Genomic DNA, 18,846 nt, shown 5'->3' with positions numbered 1-18,846 from the left:
CCGGCGATTTTCCCGAACGAAACGTACCGAGAGCTTGCACGCCGGTACATCGAACTAATTGGAAGTCTTAATAGCACTCGACGTAATAACGCTGTCGGGATCCGGGTGTGTGCATCATATCGACCGGAATTTCCAACGGACGGATCCCTCTTCGTTTCCAACCCTTCACCACCACCACCATCACCATCACCACCGCCGCCGCCGCCGCCGCCACCACCACCACCCCCTTCTCCCTTTTCTATCTGTCTATCTCTTTCTCTTTCTACTTCTCTCTCTCTCTCTCTCAGCAGCCATCAGCCGCTCTTTCCTCTCGAACCACCGTCGAGCCATCAATGGCGAATCAACAAACGGGACTGATTTGATTTCATTCATTAATTCCAAGCGACTTCGTCCGAGTTGATTTCCGTTATATTTTCTCTCGCACGACTGTTCGCTAGAGTAATATGTATATCGAGAAGGACCGCTGTTGAATTTAACTGAGAATACCAAAGAGGGATATTGTTGCGAGATGCTGCGGGAACAAAAAAGATAAAGAGGAAGAAGAAGAAGAAGAAGAGAAAAAGAAAAAGAAAGAAAGGGGAAAGAGAAAGTCGTCGTAGAAGCGCCGAACGAAAATCTCTTTACGAATCTCTAAAACTATAACGCGTCGAATTAACGTTATAACGTAGGTAATGACGCGAATATAACATCGGCGGAAGTTCTCGCGGCCGTTTGGCCGATAAATGAAATTATCGGTAATATCATCGAAATTAGAAAATGAGGGCCGGCGAGGGAACCGGTGGATAGGCGAAAAAGTGAGTTTATAAATTCCAATTATCGGGCCATTAACATCGTAACGCGATTATTTCGCTCGGCGTTACAGCATTTCGTTCGGAATACCGAATCGGTGATAAAGTGATACGATAAATCGGCCCTGATTGCACTCCACTTCTGCATCGGACCACCTCTAGAAACTATCGTCACCAACGATCACATATGCAATGTTTGTGATTTAGAAACTATTGCCGTCTCATAGAGGTACGAACGATTAAATCGAATTAAAAATAAATTGACCCGCCGATTAAATCGTCTCTACGAAATCGTCTAAACGAAAGTAGTAGGTGTAATTATTTTCCAACGAATCGGTCGTGCGGAGTGCACCGTACAAACGACTTATACACGAATTTACATTCGCGAGTAATAAACGAATACCAGTAAATATGAAAAATCGAAGCGAGTCGAGAAAGATCGGGTTCGACGAATTTAATAAGCACGATTTTTACTCGTTTCAAGAGGCGACGGTAAAAGAGGAGAAAGACATCTGTCCGTCTCATCGACGTGTACCATGGTCATGCCATGTGATTTAATATAAACTGCACACAAAGCGCTACCTTTGATAGGCAAATATGAAATATTCCGGTCGGACGAGCACCCTTTCGGGGGACACGCTGCTTCAGGGTCGAGAGTGCCTTCGAGCGTCTTCAACTTCTCGGCTTGTCGTTGGGAGAGAGAAGATATGTGCATATACCCGGCATACCTGAGTTCATACTTTCCTTTGGACACGTAACCCCGTGCGTTGTCCCTCTTTCCATCTCATTCTCTCTCTCCCTCTCTCTCTCTCTCTCCCTCTCGTTCTTGGGATCGAAAGAACGAAAGTTCTCCTTCGAGAGCTACGAATGCCGGACGAGAGAGAGAGAGAGAGAGAGAGAGAGAGAGCGTTTCCAATGTCGCGGTGTAATATAAAACGTATGTACGACTTTAAGGACAGAGAAGAAGGGAAAGGAAAGAAAGAAAGAAAACACGAAATAAAAATGAAACGAAACGTTGAGTCAAAACGGAGAAGACTCTGTAACGACGTCGAATCGTTTATCTCGATAGAATCGTCGCGATATCCGTTTCTCTTTCGTAGAGCTTTGATCCTTTATTACATTTTTACAAGCGATTACATTGGGCAGCCTCTGGCGATTCTCTCGAAGAAAAATAAGAAGAAAAAGAAGAGGAAGAGGAAGAAGGAGAAGGAAAAGGAAGAGGAAAGATCTTGTTTTCCTATCCTCCCACGGCTGTCTTCGATAACGAGAGCACAGTCTGTTCTGGCTCTCTTCTCCTTTCACCCCCCCCCCCCCTCTCTCTCTCTCTCTTTCTCTGTCGAAAAGGAGAAGACGCCAGGGTAACGAAGTTGGCCGTTCCACGAAGGAAGATATTGTTCTTGTTTGTAGCTCGGAGTTAAGTCGAGTTCGAGAGAGGAGAAGAGAAGGGCAAGGGAAGGGAAGAAGGTGGGTGGGCTCGCTCTCTCCTAATTAGGTTTAAGGGATTATAGAATTGTTTCGCAAAGTCGATTACGAGATTGCGAGAGCGAACTCTCGCGGGCCCATCGAGAAAGAAATAAAGAAAGAAATCTATCCATCTCGGTTCGTCCTGTTCGGAAACGTCGCTTCGATAAAATCGCTCTGGGGAAGGGGTAAAGAAAAAAGAAAAAAAGGACGAAAGGGGAGAGAGAGAGAGAGAACGGGTAAACGTTTCTTCTCGCGCGGAAACGCGACGAAGCTTTAAATTCGTTCGCGCGGCAATTAGCGAGCGTACCGTGCTATTACGTTGAAAAGTTCGGACGGAGCACTCCTCGTTCGATCCAATCACGCTCTTTCTCAATCGGTCGCGATCCTTTTATCTGAGAGTAGCGTGGATCGAAATCAAGGCATCCCGCAGCAAACGAGAGTCTGTAATATCCGGTGGTGCGTGGCTGGCAAGTTAGACGGCTGCAGTTAACCCGAAATTCGTTGGTCGAAAAAAGAGAAGAAGATGGAGAGAAAAAGAGAGAAAGAAAGAGAGGGAGAGAGAGAGGAAGACGGGGCAGAAAAAATAAAAATGAAAGAAACGGGATGACGATGGTATGGGGGTTGCTTTTGAGCGACACACGTCACGAACAGACGCGTGGAAGGTGTTGGTTGGCGAATCGGTCGTGGCTCGTCTCGCGGCTGATTGCTGGGGTATGGCAATTTTAAACAGTCCCTCGTGACTCGATCCTCCGTAGCGTACTCCTCTATGCCGAAGAGAGAAAGAGAAAGAGAGAGAGAGAGAGAGAGAGAGGAAGACAGTGGGAGTATGAGGGTCCACAGGCTAGTGAGGCTGGTGCGCGCAATGATTGATGCTGGGGCCAGTGTAGCGGCTATATGGGAGGACTGAAAGTGAGGAGGAGGAGGAAGAGGTGGAGGATCGGTCCTACGGGCTGGGGAAATTTAATTAACGTAAATGCCGCCGCCACGGCCGGCGTTACAAGCCGTGTGTGTGCGTGGCAATCGCTCATATGCAACTTCCCCTCCCTGCTCCCTTCGTTGAACCCCTTCACCCCGTTATATACACCATCACCACCACCACCACCAACATTCTCTGACTCGTTCGCTTTCACGATCACGATCACGATCACGTTCGCGGCGTCGTCGAAGTCGTCGAGGTCGAAGTCGAAGTCGAAGTCGAAGTCGTCGCCGTCGTCGGCGTCGGCGTTGGCGTCACCACGTGCGAACCAGCTGGCCCGTGTTATTAAACATCCGGAAAAGGGGCTAAAAGAGCTCGATTACGTGCCGATTGATGATGGATAATCCGATCGTAGCGCAGCACGCCTCGCACAACGGCACTCTCGCGTTCGACCACTATCGATCGATCGACTCTCGGAAGCGCGTATATTTCCCGGAGAAGAGAAGAGATCGAGTTAAATGTTAGCTCGCACCCCCGTCCCCCCGTCGCCCCTTCCCCCTGCCCCCTACCCCCTCGCCCCCCTTCCCTCTACCACACCTCTCTTCCACGCCATTCTCTCTGGCTCTTTCTCTCTTTCGGTTGCCTGCCGCGCTCTCGGCTTTTCGATCGGCCCGTTCTTGTTTCCAGCGTGGAAATATGAAGCCGTTACTGCCCAGGCAGGAAGCCGCAACGGCCGCGCTAACATGGTCGCCCGTAAAAGCGGATTCAAACGGGGCACCTCTTTGACGTTGTGTGCCCGGCACCGCGATCAATTAGGGTCGTTGCATGGCTAGCCGCCAACCCGCGACTCCGTGATCGCTCCGCCACAAAATACAAGCAATAGCGCTCTCTCCGTTCTCTATTCTCTCATTTTCGTTTTCCTTTATTTGATCTCGCGCCTTCGATTTATATCCTTCCACGAGCACACCGCGTAGAGTTCGTCCTTCGGAATTAAACTAAATCGGGACGACGTGGGACGTACCTCGCAGCTACTTTTTGAACGGTCTGTACATATAAGTACCGCGTGGCAACGGCTGCGAGATCGCTTCGAGGGTGGAAAACGGGACCGAAGAGAGAGGAAGAGAAAGAGAGATAGAGAGGGGCGGGAGGGGTGTATGTAATGGCCACGGCACGTGGTGCGTGTCCCCATTAAAACGATCGCACCCCCGGATTGATTTTCAGCCTTTCGGCATTTCATCCGAGCAAACTTCGTTGTCGATATAATTGAATCGCGAGTGTCCGTCCAACTCGGCCGCAAATTGACCGAAACGCGCGGCTCGCCGTGACGTCGACCGATCGCGATGGCAAAAAGAGAACGAGATGATGGCGAGGTGAGCGGGGTTTAAAAGAGAGAGACAGACACAGAGAGAGAGAGAGAGAGAGAGAGGACGAGAGACAGAGGGAATCGTCGCTAGAACGGCCTGTATGCGGCTTTCGGTCTGTATGTGGACCCCGATACGGAGATAAAACGATAACTTAATTATTCCCTCTGGTTGTAGAGACCGATGGCACTACCACCATTGCCACCTTTCTAACGCAGAACCATCGACCATTTCAACGTTTTCGTTGGTTTCGTTCGATACGCTCCGTTATCGACTGATCTCTATATACTTTGACCAAGGACGACCGATGGACCCACGACCGACCGCTCGTCGTAATTCGTTAATTTCGCGGTATCATTATTTAATCGTCGATCGTACGAACGTTCGACGCGTCGTTTTTATTTCGTCTTGTAAACTTTTCGAGTCTAGTCCCGAGGGGATATCCGTGGATCGACGCGAACGGGACAACGCACGATAACTGCTCTAATTAGTCTTCCGCGAAGAGCCGTATGGCAGGCCGAAGAGAAGAGCTGGAGGGTTCTGCAGCCGGCATGCATGACTCCATCCCTTTATTAAATACCTTCGAAATTAAAATTATAATTGCATTTGCTACCCCTTGACCATCTACCGAACGATACTAGCTCTCCTACCTACGGAAGCGAGCTACTACGTCGAGCCTCCTCTAAACGTAGAAAGCTCGGCTCACCCTAAATTACCTCGCGTCGAAAATACTATCGAACGCCGATCGATACGTTCCCTAGCGAATCCCCGCACGCTCGTACGAATCGTTTTAATAAAGAGAGGAGAGATATATTCGTGGATTTGTTTCTACGGTTTCGTTACCCAGATATATATTTATGCCGTGTTTAACCGTTCGAGAGGCGATCTCTCTTTGATGGGAAAACGAAGCGAAAGAAAAACTTAATGCATCCGATACGACAAAACCGTTCGAAAAATTGAGTGTCGGCGATCGGTGACACTTACGACAAGACAATGTCGTGAAATCTAAACGCGTCGTCCTCGTCTACAAAGTTTACTGCCGAATCGAATTTCCGGTGTCACGGGACACTGGACTTTTTAAAATAACGCGATACCGATACCTGTCATTCGAGTTTCTGTCTAAAACAAAGCTAAATTAAACGCAAGGTCGATCATCGAAAACGATATCGATAGGTTTAATGAATTTTTCCTCTTCTTTGAAGCCATTCGACTTTATTCCTTCGTGTATTAATAAAACCGAAAAGATCGACTCGGCCATTTAAAGACTCGACAGGAGCAAGTGTAAGTAGAAGTCCTGTTAACTGGTCAGCCGTTCGATTGAACGGAAAGAGAACGAGAGAGAGAGAGAGAGAGAGAGAGAGAGAGAGATGGGGGGAAGAGAAATCAGGCAAAGGCACGCTTTACGTATGCGTTCGAACTGGTAACGGTGGTCGCACGAAGGGCCGACGAACGGTGCTTCAATCGGCTACCTGGTGAGCTTTGGATTGACGGCAAAGCGCTTTTGAAGAGCCGATAATAACGAGTAGTAATGGCATAACCGTGGCCGGTGAACATTCTAATTATGGGTAACGCGAAGCGATCCTTCGAGCCAGTCGAGTCAGACCGTGCGGAGCAAGGCGTGCGTTTCTGGAACGCAAGAGAAAGAGAGAGAGAGAAACAGAGAGAGAGAGAGAGAGAGAGAGGGAGAGGGAGAAACAGAGGGAGAGGATAACTGCGGAGGTAGGTAGGTTGTATGGCCCCTGTCAGCCACTGTGCCACTGACGGCTCGCTAATTGCTCAACCAACCTCCGATCCTCTGGCTCTCCTGGCCTTCTCCACTCTCCCCCCTTAACCACCCCACTACGGCACCTCGCCACCCGGCGTCCTTCGCCGACCTGGCAGCCACCCTTCAAATCCAAATCCATCCCTTCGTGTAACGCACGGCACCCGGAACTGCTTCGGCCCTTCGGAATAGCCGGCATACATCGACCATCGGTAGGAACATCAGATTTCTCCTGCTCCCTCGCTCCTCTCTCTCTCTCTAACTCGTACTTAGAGTAGATGCCTACTACCACCAATCGAAACGCTTCTCATTGATCACGATTGATCGATCCATCGTCGACCATCTACCGATTCGCTTTACGATATCTATTATACTCTGTTCGTCTTTTATTCCTCCTAATAACAACCAACGATTATTAAAGTTATCGATATCTAACGTATTCGTTGGAATAAATCGTAAACGTCGAACAAACTTTTGAACTCTTCCGTGGAGATTTTGCGTTATTACCGAAGGAAAGGAAACGAAGATCGATCGTAGAGCAAAAATTAGCTGGATAAGACGCGACGCGTTGATCGAGTTATTTATATTTGCAATCCGCTTTCTCAATAATTCAAAACGACCGAATTCTGCCTTCCGACGTCTTGGCGTCTCGCGGCCTACTTTTACTTCCATTCGTATGTATTTTTAAAATATAGAAAATAGGTTGAATGTCTCGAGTGATGATAAAAAAAAAAAAAATAGATAGCGACAGACAAAAATATATTCGATTTTTCGAAAGGTAGAATCGATCGATACGATTTCCGAGTGGAAGATCGTGATCTATCGAATATATCGAATGTATCGAATGTACCTATTAGACGCGTCGATATATGAGAGTACGAGGAAGTTTATGACGGCATTTAAGGTGTAAGTAAACGGTAGGACAGCCCGTTAGAAGACATCGAATCGATCGTGTGTGCCAAATCCATGCGAACGAGCGAACGGAGCGAGCGGTCGACGCAGAGGGTCGCTCGCGAATTAATCGAGCATATAATCGATGCGAACCCGTCGATATACGTATATGGAAGCCATCCGCTTGGTCACCCTCGCGAACGCGAGCCCCTCCATCGTTAACCAACGTCGGACTGGTAACGCTAATTTCTGTGCCGGACGTGTCGTACTACCCCATCGAAAAACGTCAATGAATAGAAACCTTTGTCTATTTTCTGACTTTTTTGTTTTTTTTTTTTTTTTTTTATCACATTTCTTCCTTTTACGTACGCCTGTAATTTTTCTACTCCCTATCGGACGATATTTCGGACGATAACGAGATATTTGGATAACGTTAAAATACCTCTGTTCTCTCTCTTTTTTTTTTCTTCGTTCATTTCGACGAATTTCGTCTTATCGTTTTGCGATAGTTATCGATAATTCTCGTTACCGTTTAATCCTAGAGATACTTTCTTTGGCGATCGTATCGCTCGTTAGAATTTGAATCGATTTATTCGATTAAATGAAAAGGGAAAAAAAGGATGATAATAAAATAAAGAGATAAAAGCGAATTCGTCGATATTCGATTAGCGTAAAATTTCTTTGAGAAAACGTAACAATATTCTCGTCTCGTTGGCACTTCAAACGCGAGAGCCTTTTATCTCGCGCGAAGCTCCCTGCCAAATCGGATCGTTCGCGATATCACAGTCCCGACCGCAAATTTATATCCGCTTTAGCTGGCACGAAAATCATGGAACGGTTCAAAATAGATCCGTTCGCTGATTTATAGCCGCGCACTAATAAAGCCGGTGTGTATCGCGATATATTCGCTCGCATAGCCCGCGGATATTCTACGAACGAACGAACGACCGAACGAACGAACGAACGAACGAACGAGAAAACGAGAGCTATGCAAACTGCAGGTCGTTTCGCGAGTTGGACGAATCGTTTAGGCCAAATTTCATACTTTCCAAGTAGGTATTATATCGTTGTCGGTGGAAAAAGAATCAAATAGAAGAAAAATAAATACGTCGAACGATTCCCGTTTGATCTCACATTATCGGTCTTAGTCGGTATGCTATCTTAAAATAGAATTAATCAAGACATCGCGTTGACGCAGGATAAAGAAAGGCGAATCGTAATCCTTTGGGCTTTATACGATCGTTCGAAATACCGAGAGCAGTTAGATGGAGATATTCGAGCGAACGCAAGACGAGTAGTCGCGAGAAGGCTATTAATTCAAAGGGTAAACGGATAGATTAGTCTCTCGGAAAGCGATACAAGCTAGCAATAGCGATCAGGATGCAACCTTACCGTTTCAAACGGGAGACGAGAACGGATCGTAAAAGGAGAGAAGAAAAAGGAGAGACGTAAAAAAGAAAAAAAAAAGAAAAGAAGAGAGAGAGAGGTGGAAGAAAAAAGAAACAGCGATCGGTCTGCGGTCTCGTAGCAGGCAAACCGGCGATCTGAATTAAAAATGCAATCCGTAGTACGTGTTGGTCCGAGGTAAACGGAGATAAAAGGAAATTGGTGGCCGAAGGGAAAGCACGATTGGAAGGATCGAAAGCTAAACTCTGGCTCGTGCGAGAGAAAGAGAAATAGAGATGGAGAGGGAGAGGAAAGCTGCGAGAAAAAAAGAGGAAGGAACGAACGTCCACGTTCCGAGCGAAACGGCATACTAAATTTAATTCCTCTCTCCGTCTCTCTCTCTCTCTCTCTTTCTCTCTTGGTCGGACAGCGATCGCATAAATTAACCTTGTCCGTTCCTCTTCTTCTTATCGGGCGATTCGCTTCTAGAAAATTATGCGTCTCTCCGCTCGACTCGTTCGAACGTTAAATATAGATTATTTTTTAAATCGTACAGATGTACGCGCGATATCTGTATAAAGAGGAAACGATGAAGAATATTTCGTCTGCCTCTCTCTCTCTCTCTCTCTCTTTCTCCCTCTCGAGTTGAAAGCTCGAACAAAGTTCCGAAAAGCAAAATAGTTTGCAAGACAGGGAAAAAGAGGGTAAAAAGGGATCGACGTGGACGGCTCGGACGGATGGTCGACGGGAAAAAGAAGCGAGCGAGCGAGAGAGCGAGAGAGAGAAAGGAAGAGAGAAAGAGAGAGGAAGTGGAACGTGGAAGTAAAAGGAAAACATCGGATTCGCAACGTAACTGGCGCGTTGTCGACGCTCGAAGGGCTTTTCGCGATGCTTTTTAAAAAGCAGAGGAGGGCCTTCCGTTCTCGTGCGCACCTGTCAGATCGCGTATTATATTTCTCCGTTTCATTTGTGCGAGACGTAGAATTAATTAAACAGCTGATACCTACGTATACGTATGGCGTTATACGTATGGACGTACGTACGCATACGTTGAAACGTTCGCGAACGTGTTGTACGAACGTAGATACGTATGTACGTACGTACGTACGTCTTGCCCGAGGCTAGCAACGCGAGGCGAAGGCGACCAGGGTAGAGAGCGGAAAAACAAACGCGGGAACCGCTTCGAAGCTACCATCCTGACACGCGTTCGCGATACGAAAACCAGAGATTTTCAATTTACGCGGGCCGCTTTAAAGCTCGCGAAACGTTTCTAATACAACGACGATATCGAAACGCTGCGAGCTAACGAGGAAAATAAAGCACGAGTGTATGCGCTACGAGTGCTTTTCAAAATGATGGAATAATTCGTTCTCCCTCTCTCTTTGCCCCTATCGATCTGAGATTTTTACGTATCTATAAAGCCTCGAGGATATTATCGCGTTAAGGTTCGACGTTACGTTCGTCAGAAAAATCGCTCGACTCCTCGATTCGCGTTCTTCGCTGTTTCTACGAGCTCTTTCCCTTCCCCGAACGACGTTACTCCTCGTCGCCTAGATCCGTAGATCTCCATTTACATAAATTCACGACAGCCCGAGAACAATTTCGACTCATAAACGTAATTAATGGCGCGGGGCATTAATTCCAAAATTTTTCGCCAGTTTCAAACACATGTTGCAGGAACGGCGTGGCGTACAACCGTCTCGCAATTTAGCTAAATAATTACTAAACTTGCTACTCGCGGCCGACGACGCATTGCCAAAGGACGATTAACAGCTCTAGGTTGGAACTCGCCAGAGAATTCTTCGACGATCGTTCGCTTTTATCGGAGATTTAAGATCTAAAGAGGAGCACGTTCCTTCGATCGTTGCTCTTCTAACGGTTTCGATTAAATCGATCGAAAAAATCGATCCGAGTCGTAGTATAAAGTATACGACGATACACGATTATTATAATCGTTCCGAAGATACGAGCAAGACTCGAAGCAATTCGATCGAAGTATCAGCAAGGTCGGAATAGCAAGGTCTCGCGTTAGAGAGGGAGAGAAGGACGGAAGGACGATTCGAAGGTTCGGGAGAGATTGCGCTCGTGCGCACGTACTCACGCATAGATACGCGTATAGAGCGCCACGCACGTAGGTAGAAACGGTTGTCCTGGGGCAGAGCTGCCATCCTAAGCCGGCTTGACTAATTGGTAGCGTTATAATCATGGGTACACGGTTAGGTTGGTATTACCGCGAGTTATAGCCCCGTCTCCACATCGGCGACCGCCACACGCACATTCGCACGCAAGAGGGAGCGCTTAATGACCCCGCCGTTTACGCAAATTTTCCCATTATGCGACGCGGTTTTGGACCGCCAAACGGGGCGATCCCGAGCCTCGAAACGGGGCATCGTTTCTACGACGAAACCGACGTCGACGTCGGCGTCGATGGGCTCCGAGATAGATATAGAGAGAGAGAGAGAGAGAGGCGGACGTAGAGGGTGAGCTTAAAGCTTTTGAAAATCATCGACTGTGGCGGATGCGGTCGATCTAGGTGATTTGTGCATATCTCTCTCTCTCTCTCTCTCTCTCTCTTTCCCTCAGTTATCTCGTTTGAGTTTTATTCTACGGATTACTATTTAATAATAAAGCGTCAGAATGTATTCAGAATCAATTCCTCCGTAACATTTATTTTTTAATACGAGGCGAAACTACTCGCGATTCTTGATTCGTACACGTGCCTTGGCCGAAGGAGATACTGATAATAAAAAATCGTGGGATATAAAATAATTCAAACAAATGCCGTGAACGAGGAGAGGCAGGAGGTAGGTTCGAGCTGCCGCGATATATCCTGGGCTGGGCTTATCCGTTGGCTGGTCATTCATAAACGAGGGAAAAAATGACACTCTAACGGCTCGCTATTCGTAACGGTTAGGAAGTGGGAGAGATTTGTTGGCGTCGTACGTAACGACGACGGGAGAGGGATTTTCTACGACGCGAGGATGATAACGTTCTATCGAGGTACGTGAACCAACTACCGTCGCATGTCTATAAATTATCTCCCATTAATCAGTATTTCCGATAATTCGGAGGATCGCGAAATTTCTTCGGGAGACGAACGGATATGGAAGAAGAAGGGTACTACTACGATCGCAGAAAATTTCGACGAGAACGAACGTAGCTACGAGAGTGCCCTCTCGCGAGCTTCGTGTCGAAGTCCGGTCCACCCCCATCGAGCAACGTCCCGGGGGTGTGATCGCTGCTAACTAAACTTGTAAATCTCTCTCTTTCTCTCTCTCTCTCTCTCTCTCTTGATCCAGGCCTCCCTAGACTGACCAGAACGCATTTGTCTGTCTTACGCTCTCGGTGTAAATACACGGTCGTAGCAGTCCCTGGAAATTAGACGCGTTCCATTACACGTACGTTACACTTCTCGCTTTCCAATTGGAAAATTAAAGGTAACGCGTACGAGCGTACCTACGTTAAGGACGGTCGGAACGCTCTGCGAAGCAAAATAACGTCGGTCGTTCTCGTGCGTCCTCCGCGAAATCATCCTTCTCTAGACCATAAACTTTGATGTACGAATCTCCGTCGAGACACATAAAGGCAGTTTGCGCGAAACGATCTTGGGATTCGAGTAGGCGGAGGAGCGGTCGAGAAAGGAAGGAACGTGGCAAGGTCTAGGGCGATATCAGAAACAAAAGGTTCGCAAACGAGAAGTTACGAGGGATCTTTTATGCCTCGCTTGTCTCGCGTATTATTATGACGGATGTCGTGGTTAAGCGTTCCTACGTAACGCGATTCCGCGACTTTAGACTCGTGTTGCCGCGAGAACGGCCGCGATACTCGCGCGTATCGCCTACTGGGTAGAGGAGTTGCCTCGATGAACTTGAATATATCACGAGGGATGGTTATGGGACGCAACGTGCGTGCGAGTGGCTGCGCGACGATCCTTCTCCGGCTCGCAAATCAAACCACCACGATCCTTCTCCCTTATACAGAGGTTTAGTCCGAGCGGACTATCGGAGCCGTTCGATATTCTCGTTGGGAGTGAGTGAGTGCGTTCGAAGAAAGTGCCGACAAATGTGTATCGACGGGGAAGATCGGTATTTAATTATCATATATCTTCGTATTATTCCTCCCCTTTCAAGGAACAACCTCGAAGGGATTATCAAAGTATAACGTTGAACCTCTTTATCTCCTTCGTATCAATATCCATACTATTTTTCATTCCTTGGTTATAGCTCGACTCTAATCGCCGGACCTTATATACGTACTTAGCTATCTCTCTCCTTCCACCTTCCCAAGTAATATTTAATTTTTAATCCGGCTGTATTCAAATTCAGGCAACCACGGTGCTGGTAGTAGCAGCGTATCCACCGCCAAGCGGTACTCTCCTAATGGGAATACGATTTATGCTCTGGCCGGCGCTTACTTTACATTTTATGCTAACCGACGTCAGTGGTTCTTACCTGTAGAGACGCCGGTTTTCGACCTTACGATCGCGTTTATCTCCAACTTTGTTATATCCTTCCTTCTTAAGTAGCTGCAGGGTATATATACAACTTGTGGGTTTACGCGAATTTTAATCGAATCCGATGGAATTTTAAAGAACGGTCAACTTGGCCTCCTCCAAATCCATCTTCTACCGGAACATCCCGGAAGTTCTTACTCGATTTTCGAGTACGATCAGCCCCAAGCAATTATCTGCTCGAGAAATTTGGTCAACCGAGGCGGAGGGTTCTCCTCGACGAGAAACTCGTTTATAGCCAACGATTCGCTCGCCCTCGTGAGACACCCCTGGCTATCTTCAACTCGCGATTTTTAATCGAGAGAATTCGATTAAATCTCCGCTGAATCGTTTCCCCGACAGAGAGAGAGAGAGAGAGAGAGAGAGAGAGAGAGAGAGAGAGAAATCGTCGATGTCATTTCGTTAAACGACAACACTACCTCGTGGTCGTACATCTTTATAGGCGTAACATTTAATTTTAATCACTTGTTATTTATTATAACACCTACTTGTGCGAAAGTATATTAATAATATTGAAAACAAGAAACAAAAACAAAAAGAATTTTTTCAGATCTCCGTGAGATTCGAGTCGATCGCGTCGTAAACATACATGTATTTATTCTAAATATACGTCTGTCCCCCCACTCTTACGAAAAACAATCCTTGCGGTGACATTGGAAATATTTTCCGAACATAATCCTGCCATTCGCTTTTAAACTTTCCTATCGGTCTGAAGGCTCGCACGCGAATAGACCACAAAAATATCTTCACGCACGACCAATAGCGTAACGAGCAAATTCACTCCGCCGTGGAAAATCTTTGTGGAAGCTCTCGTTCTCTCTCTTTCTCTCTCTCTCTCTTTCTCTCTCTCTCGTTCTCTCTCTCTCTTCCGGGCTCTGCAAATAACGGATGATTTTGCTTACCGAGGCATCCGTGCGTTAAATGAGCAACGCACATTAGAAAACATCAAAGGAAGCAAGCACGGGTAGGCGTTTGTGTGATCGGCCTTGTTTACTTTACGCCGTTTAGGCGGCAAATTATCATAGATAAATTATACTTTGAATCTCTACTGTCGGAAAATGATATAATTATCGTCGTTCGTAGGATCTCGATCGAAATTATACCGTGGAAGAATTTTCTTCCGACTTATTGAAACGCGAGATATATTTTACGACAAAAAGAAAGGTGAAGAGAAGATGAAGGAAAATAAGAAAAAAGAAGAAAAAAAAGAAGAAGAAGAAGAAGAAGGAAGTCGCGTGAATATTTTAACAAAGCTGTGTACTCGACGCGACGGAAGTCCCTACCGAATCGCAAATGAGTTAGCGTCTCCGTTCTCGTTTCCGGCTCGAGTTCCGGGAAAAGAATAAACGAAAAGACGAGTCTCCGATCCGGTGTTCTCTCTCTCTCTCTCTCTCTCTCTCCGAAGCTTATTTTTTGAGTGTCTCTTCGTCTATTATTCAAAGCTCGGACCACGAGGACGAGCGTTAAAGTCTCTAAAAGCGACCCCTTTCTCGACGACTTCTCCGTTGATTTCTAATTCTACGAATTAATTTCGTTATTTCGAGCTCCTACTCGAATAGCTACGTATCCCCGTCAACGTAATCCTTCTTGAATAATCAACGATCGAAGGATATAAATAAGTAGGTATCCAATTCCAAATAAAATTTATCATACGCGTTAATAATTGAAAAATCCAAGGATGAAATAGATCGTCTCCGATTTCACTGATCTTTCGGCAGGAATCGGAACGACCGAACGGTGCAGTGGTCGAGAGAATCGTCTTTTCGCTTTTTGTAAAATTTAATACGACTGGTTGGGACTATAGATTACGAACTCCTATCCGGTAATGCTCCGGACGTAGCCTAAATCTTCGTTTAAACCGACCTAACGAGCAAGAGAGTTTAATAATTAATGGAATCCTAAACCTCATGTCCGGCTATTACCTATGTTAAATATTACACGAAGCGTTTTATAACTGCTACGTTACGAGTTCAAAGTTACGATCTCAAATTATATCACGATAGTTTTCAACGCGTCGATTTTCGAAAGCAAAGTTACTTGATCGAACGTTTCTTCTCGTCTGGACATTGCTCGTGGAGCGACAATAATATTCCATTGATCACGCGCATCGTATGTAAAGATTACGTTATTTATTTCTCGGAACACTTGGACGGTGCAATTTTGTCGTGAGATAAACGAGCAGTAGTCGATACCGATCGTCTGCGAACGACACATTCGCCGAAGTAGAGAGAGCACAAGGGTAAGCAGCGGTAGAGAAGGAGATGGGGGTGTCGACGTAACTGCCACGCAGAGAAACCCTCCTCCTCCTCCTCCTCCTCCTTCTTCTTCTTCTTCTTGTTCCTGTTCTTAGCTGCTCGCACACGATTGCACGAGGAAGGGGTGGATTCTTAAGTGCGATTTGTACGAGTGCCATATTTCTTCGGTAAGGGCGCCATTTGGCGGTAATAGTTGCAGTATTATTTACTGTTAACGGCCCACTTCGAGCGAGTAATACCACGGGAATTAACTTACCGCGCCTACATTTACTTAGCCATCGTGCAATAGGATCGTTTACGAGCGCTCGCACGAGACTCCCATAGCTTTCGTTCTCTGTCACGTATCGCTTAGCGTGATTTTTAAGAGAGATTACTTTCTTCCGTGATATATAATGAAACAATACGTTGAAAGATAATTTTGTTCTTTCTCTTGGAAAAAGAAAGGAGGAAAAAGAAAGACAAAGAGATGATTATCGTAGTCAAACAAGAACGGTGTCTCGAACGATATAACGAATTGTCGTTAAGTTCTTAACGACCGATACCAATCTATCGCGTTTCAAACGACACGAAATTTTTCGTGTCGAACTCCTTGTCAACCTTCGAAGAAGATATATACATAGCTTTCGCAGGTTACGCTTGACTGCCCTTTACGACGCTTTAACCTAATCGAATGACTCTCTTTCTTTCTACCTCGAGATAATATCGAATTATCCTTACCATTATCGCGTTGGATATAATTAAGAAAAGCTTCGTCGAGTGTAAGGGTGTAGGTATACTTTAAAAACTGATTTACGTTCACGATCGTCGCCGTCTGCGTGAAACCGAACGAATGAGAAATTTTCTTCAATTTTCCGATCGTTACCTCTGGCCGCGATCTGGGAGAATGGGCAGGACGAAATTTCTTCGGTCCGTTGTTCCTCCGATCCGTAATAAGTTTCCGAAGAAAGGAAAATAGTCGATCCGACGGTGGTAGTGGTAGAATAAAAGTTTGTAAAAAAGGAAAAAGCCAAAAAAAAAAAGAAAGAAAAAGCAAATAACGTAACTCCCTGTGTTCATCGATTTTTCTCAACGAGAAGTATCATCGAACTTTTTCTATATTACGATAAAGCTCAATACGTGCTTTCTGATTCGGAAGTAAGCGGTCTCTTTCTCTCTTTCTCTCGTTCGTGACGTGCTAACAAAAGAGGGAACAGCTCGTATTCTTCCGTAGGATTCTGGAATTATTAAGTATCAGGGCATTCACTTAATCCTGGAAGCGAGTATCACATGGTATCTGCAGGCCGATCAATCACAGGAGAGAGAAAAAGAGAGGAAGAGTATGAGAGCGAGCGAGCGAGCGAGCGAGAGAAAGAGAGGGAACCGACGGTCGGTTTCGGGTGGTCGCTGGCTCTCCGTTATATTCTCGCGTCGAGTCATATATCATTTCGTTATCATCGACTCTTTATATGCGGTTGCGCTCCATTTTCTGTCTGTTTGCTCCGTTAAACGCTGGCCGGCCGGTTTGATTCAGTGAAACCATTAGCCGGATTTCGGTCACAGGCCGTACGCGTTTTCCGTTCTCGCCTATCGCTACTCTGCGTCTGTCCGTGGTGTCTATCTCTTTCCCTCACCCTTCTCGCTCTATCACGTTTATCCATCTATACGTTTTCTCTCTCTCTCTCTCTCTCTCTTTCGTTCGTCCGCTAGCTTTATCTCGGTACGATCACCGAGCGATCATCGTTATCGTCGTGGCCCAGTGTCACCGAAGCGATACACCCGAGTCGAGAATGAAGGACGAGAGACGCGGGAAAATAAATGTCGAACGCGTGTCGGGCGTTCCGAACAAAAGGGGGGATGGATATACTTGCCACGAAAAGGGGATACATCATCTTTGGGAATCTCTCCGATCCTTCGACTTTGTGCGACGATAGCATAATTATCGGGGATAAGTACTTCGATGACGAAGATACACTTTGTAGCTTTCTTTGTGCTCGAGAGAGAGAGAGAGAGGGAGGGAGAGGAGAGAAAGAAAGAGAGAGACGAAAAAAGTAAAACGTTTGAACGTTATTACTACTGGTTTTACTAGAATCGTCGTTATCGTAACAACTGCCTCGAACTATAATAATTTAGCATCCAAAACGAACAAATCTCTTTAGCGTTTCAACAGTTCGTAACTCGCATTTAATTTGTACACCTGTATCAAAGTTGCATATGCGAAGGAAAAATAGAGTCACGCTATCGTACCAGCAGCTTGCCGCTCGCTCGTTCGCTCGCTTACTCGATTACCCGCTTGCTGCTGTCTGCTTGGTGAGCCGGAAACGACTGATAGTGACGTCACCGATCGACGTGCTAACTCACCGCTCGTTCGAGGACGGTTAACACCGATATTATCCATTGTACACTGGCAATGCAACGATAAGCGAACCGATAATAGATTTTACACGACGAATTCATGCCCCCTTCGAGTTGACAATGGGATATCGCTGTGCTTACGGCTAACCGACGGCCCATTAAAGCTATTTCAGTCGGGGACAAAACGCCGTTCCGCTGCTGAAACCCGTACTAAGATCTTATAGAGGCGATAAAGATCGTCTCGCTAAGAAAGAAAGAAAGAGAGAAAGAAAGAAAGAAAAAAAAAAAGAAAGAAGCCTGCATACTCGATCGTACTTTGAGGCTTTAAATATATCCCAGATAATATGTCCTAGAAATTAACGAAGAAAAAATATTAATGATCGAATACGAATTAACGTAGCTCGAAATATTCCTTCTCTATTTTTGAAACCGTGAAAGATCTTTTGGTCCTTTATATCTTAAGTTTAAAAAAAGGTGTCTGGACCCAACACGGGAATACTTTTTAAAGGTGCAAAAGAAACATCGCGGGATGTCCGGAAGAAGTTGAATAAGATTCGTCTTGGCCACATTTTCGTGTCGGTGTTCCATAACGATGGAGATTGTGTCGAAGGGTTACATAGAGGGACAGAAACGGAGACAGAGATAGAACAGAGAGAGAGAGAGAGAGAGAGAGAGAGAGAGAGAGAGAAAGAGAGAGTGAAAGTGAGAGCGAGAGTGAGAAAGCTAGGGGAGGTGTCGACGATATCGAAGCTTGTATTGTGACCCGTCAATGCTACGGAAACTAACACCATCCCTACCCTTCTCTCCCTCTTCTACTTCCATGCAAGTCCACCCTTTCGGAGAACCCACGATTCTCGCTCTTTCTTTAAAAAATATGCTTCTCTTTCTTTTATAAATATTCTTTTTCTCCTCGTAAACTCTCTCTCTCTCTCTCTCTCTCTCTGTCTGTCTGTCTATCTATCTGTCTGTCTGTCTGTCTGTCTGTCTGTCTCTATCTCTCTCTAAATTTATAGGATCGTTAACGAAGAAAATTATCGACGCCAGACGGGAATCGGAAAAATTCCCAATAGTCGATAAACTCTATCCCTCTCTATTTCTATCTCCATCTCTCTCTCTCTCTCTCTCTCTCTCTCTCTCTCTCTCTCTTTCTCTCTTCGTCAAAAACGATCCACTCGTGTTCCG

The 18,846-nt window shown here is 46.0% G+C and overlaps 1 protein-coding gene across 3 annotated transcripts in view; it reads left to right on the top strand.

Moving 5' to 3' along the window:
* The window catches only part of LOC127070382 (LIM domain only protein 3-like), a 68,036-nt gene that overhangs the window by 8,088 nt on the left and 41,102 nt on the right, over positions 1–18,846 (top strand). The window contains exon 1 of one of the 3 annotated variants that reach the window (XM_051008250.1): positions 12,522–12,653. The exons of 1 other annotated variant lie outside the window; for it this stretch is intronic. In XM_051008250.1, coding sequence (XP_050864207.1) covers positions 12,631–12,653 — 23 coding nt within the window. In that variant the 5' untranslated portion in view covers positions 12,522–12,630. Of the gene's footprint in view, positions 1–12,521; positions 12,654–18,846 lie in introns of those variants that run through there. One more of the 3 variants, XM_051008248.1, reaches the window with a different exon arrangement.

The sequence above is a fragment of the Vespula vulgaris genome, chromosome 18 (assembly GCF_905475345.1).
Source record: "Vespula vulgaris chromosome 18, iyVesVulg1.1, whole genome shotgun sequence".
Lineage (NCBI taxonomy): Eukaryota > Metazoa > Arthropoda > Insecta > Hymenoptera > Vespidae > Vespula > Vespula vulgaris.
This window is presented reverse-complemented; position numbering and strand designations above follow the sequence as displayed.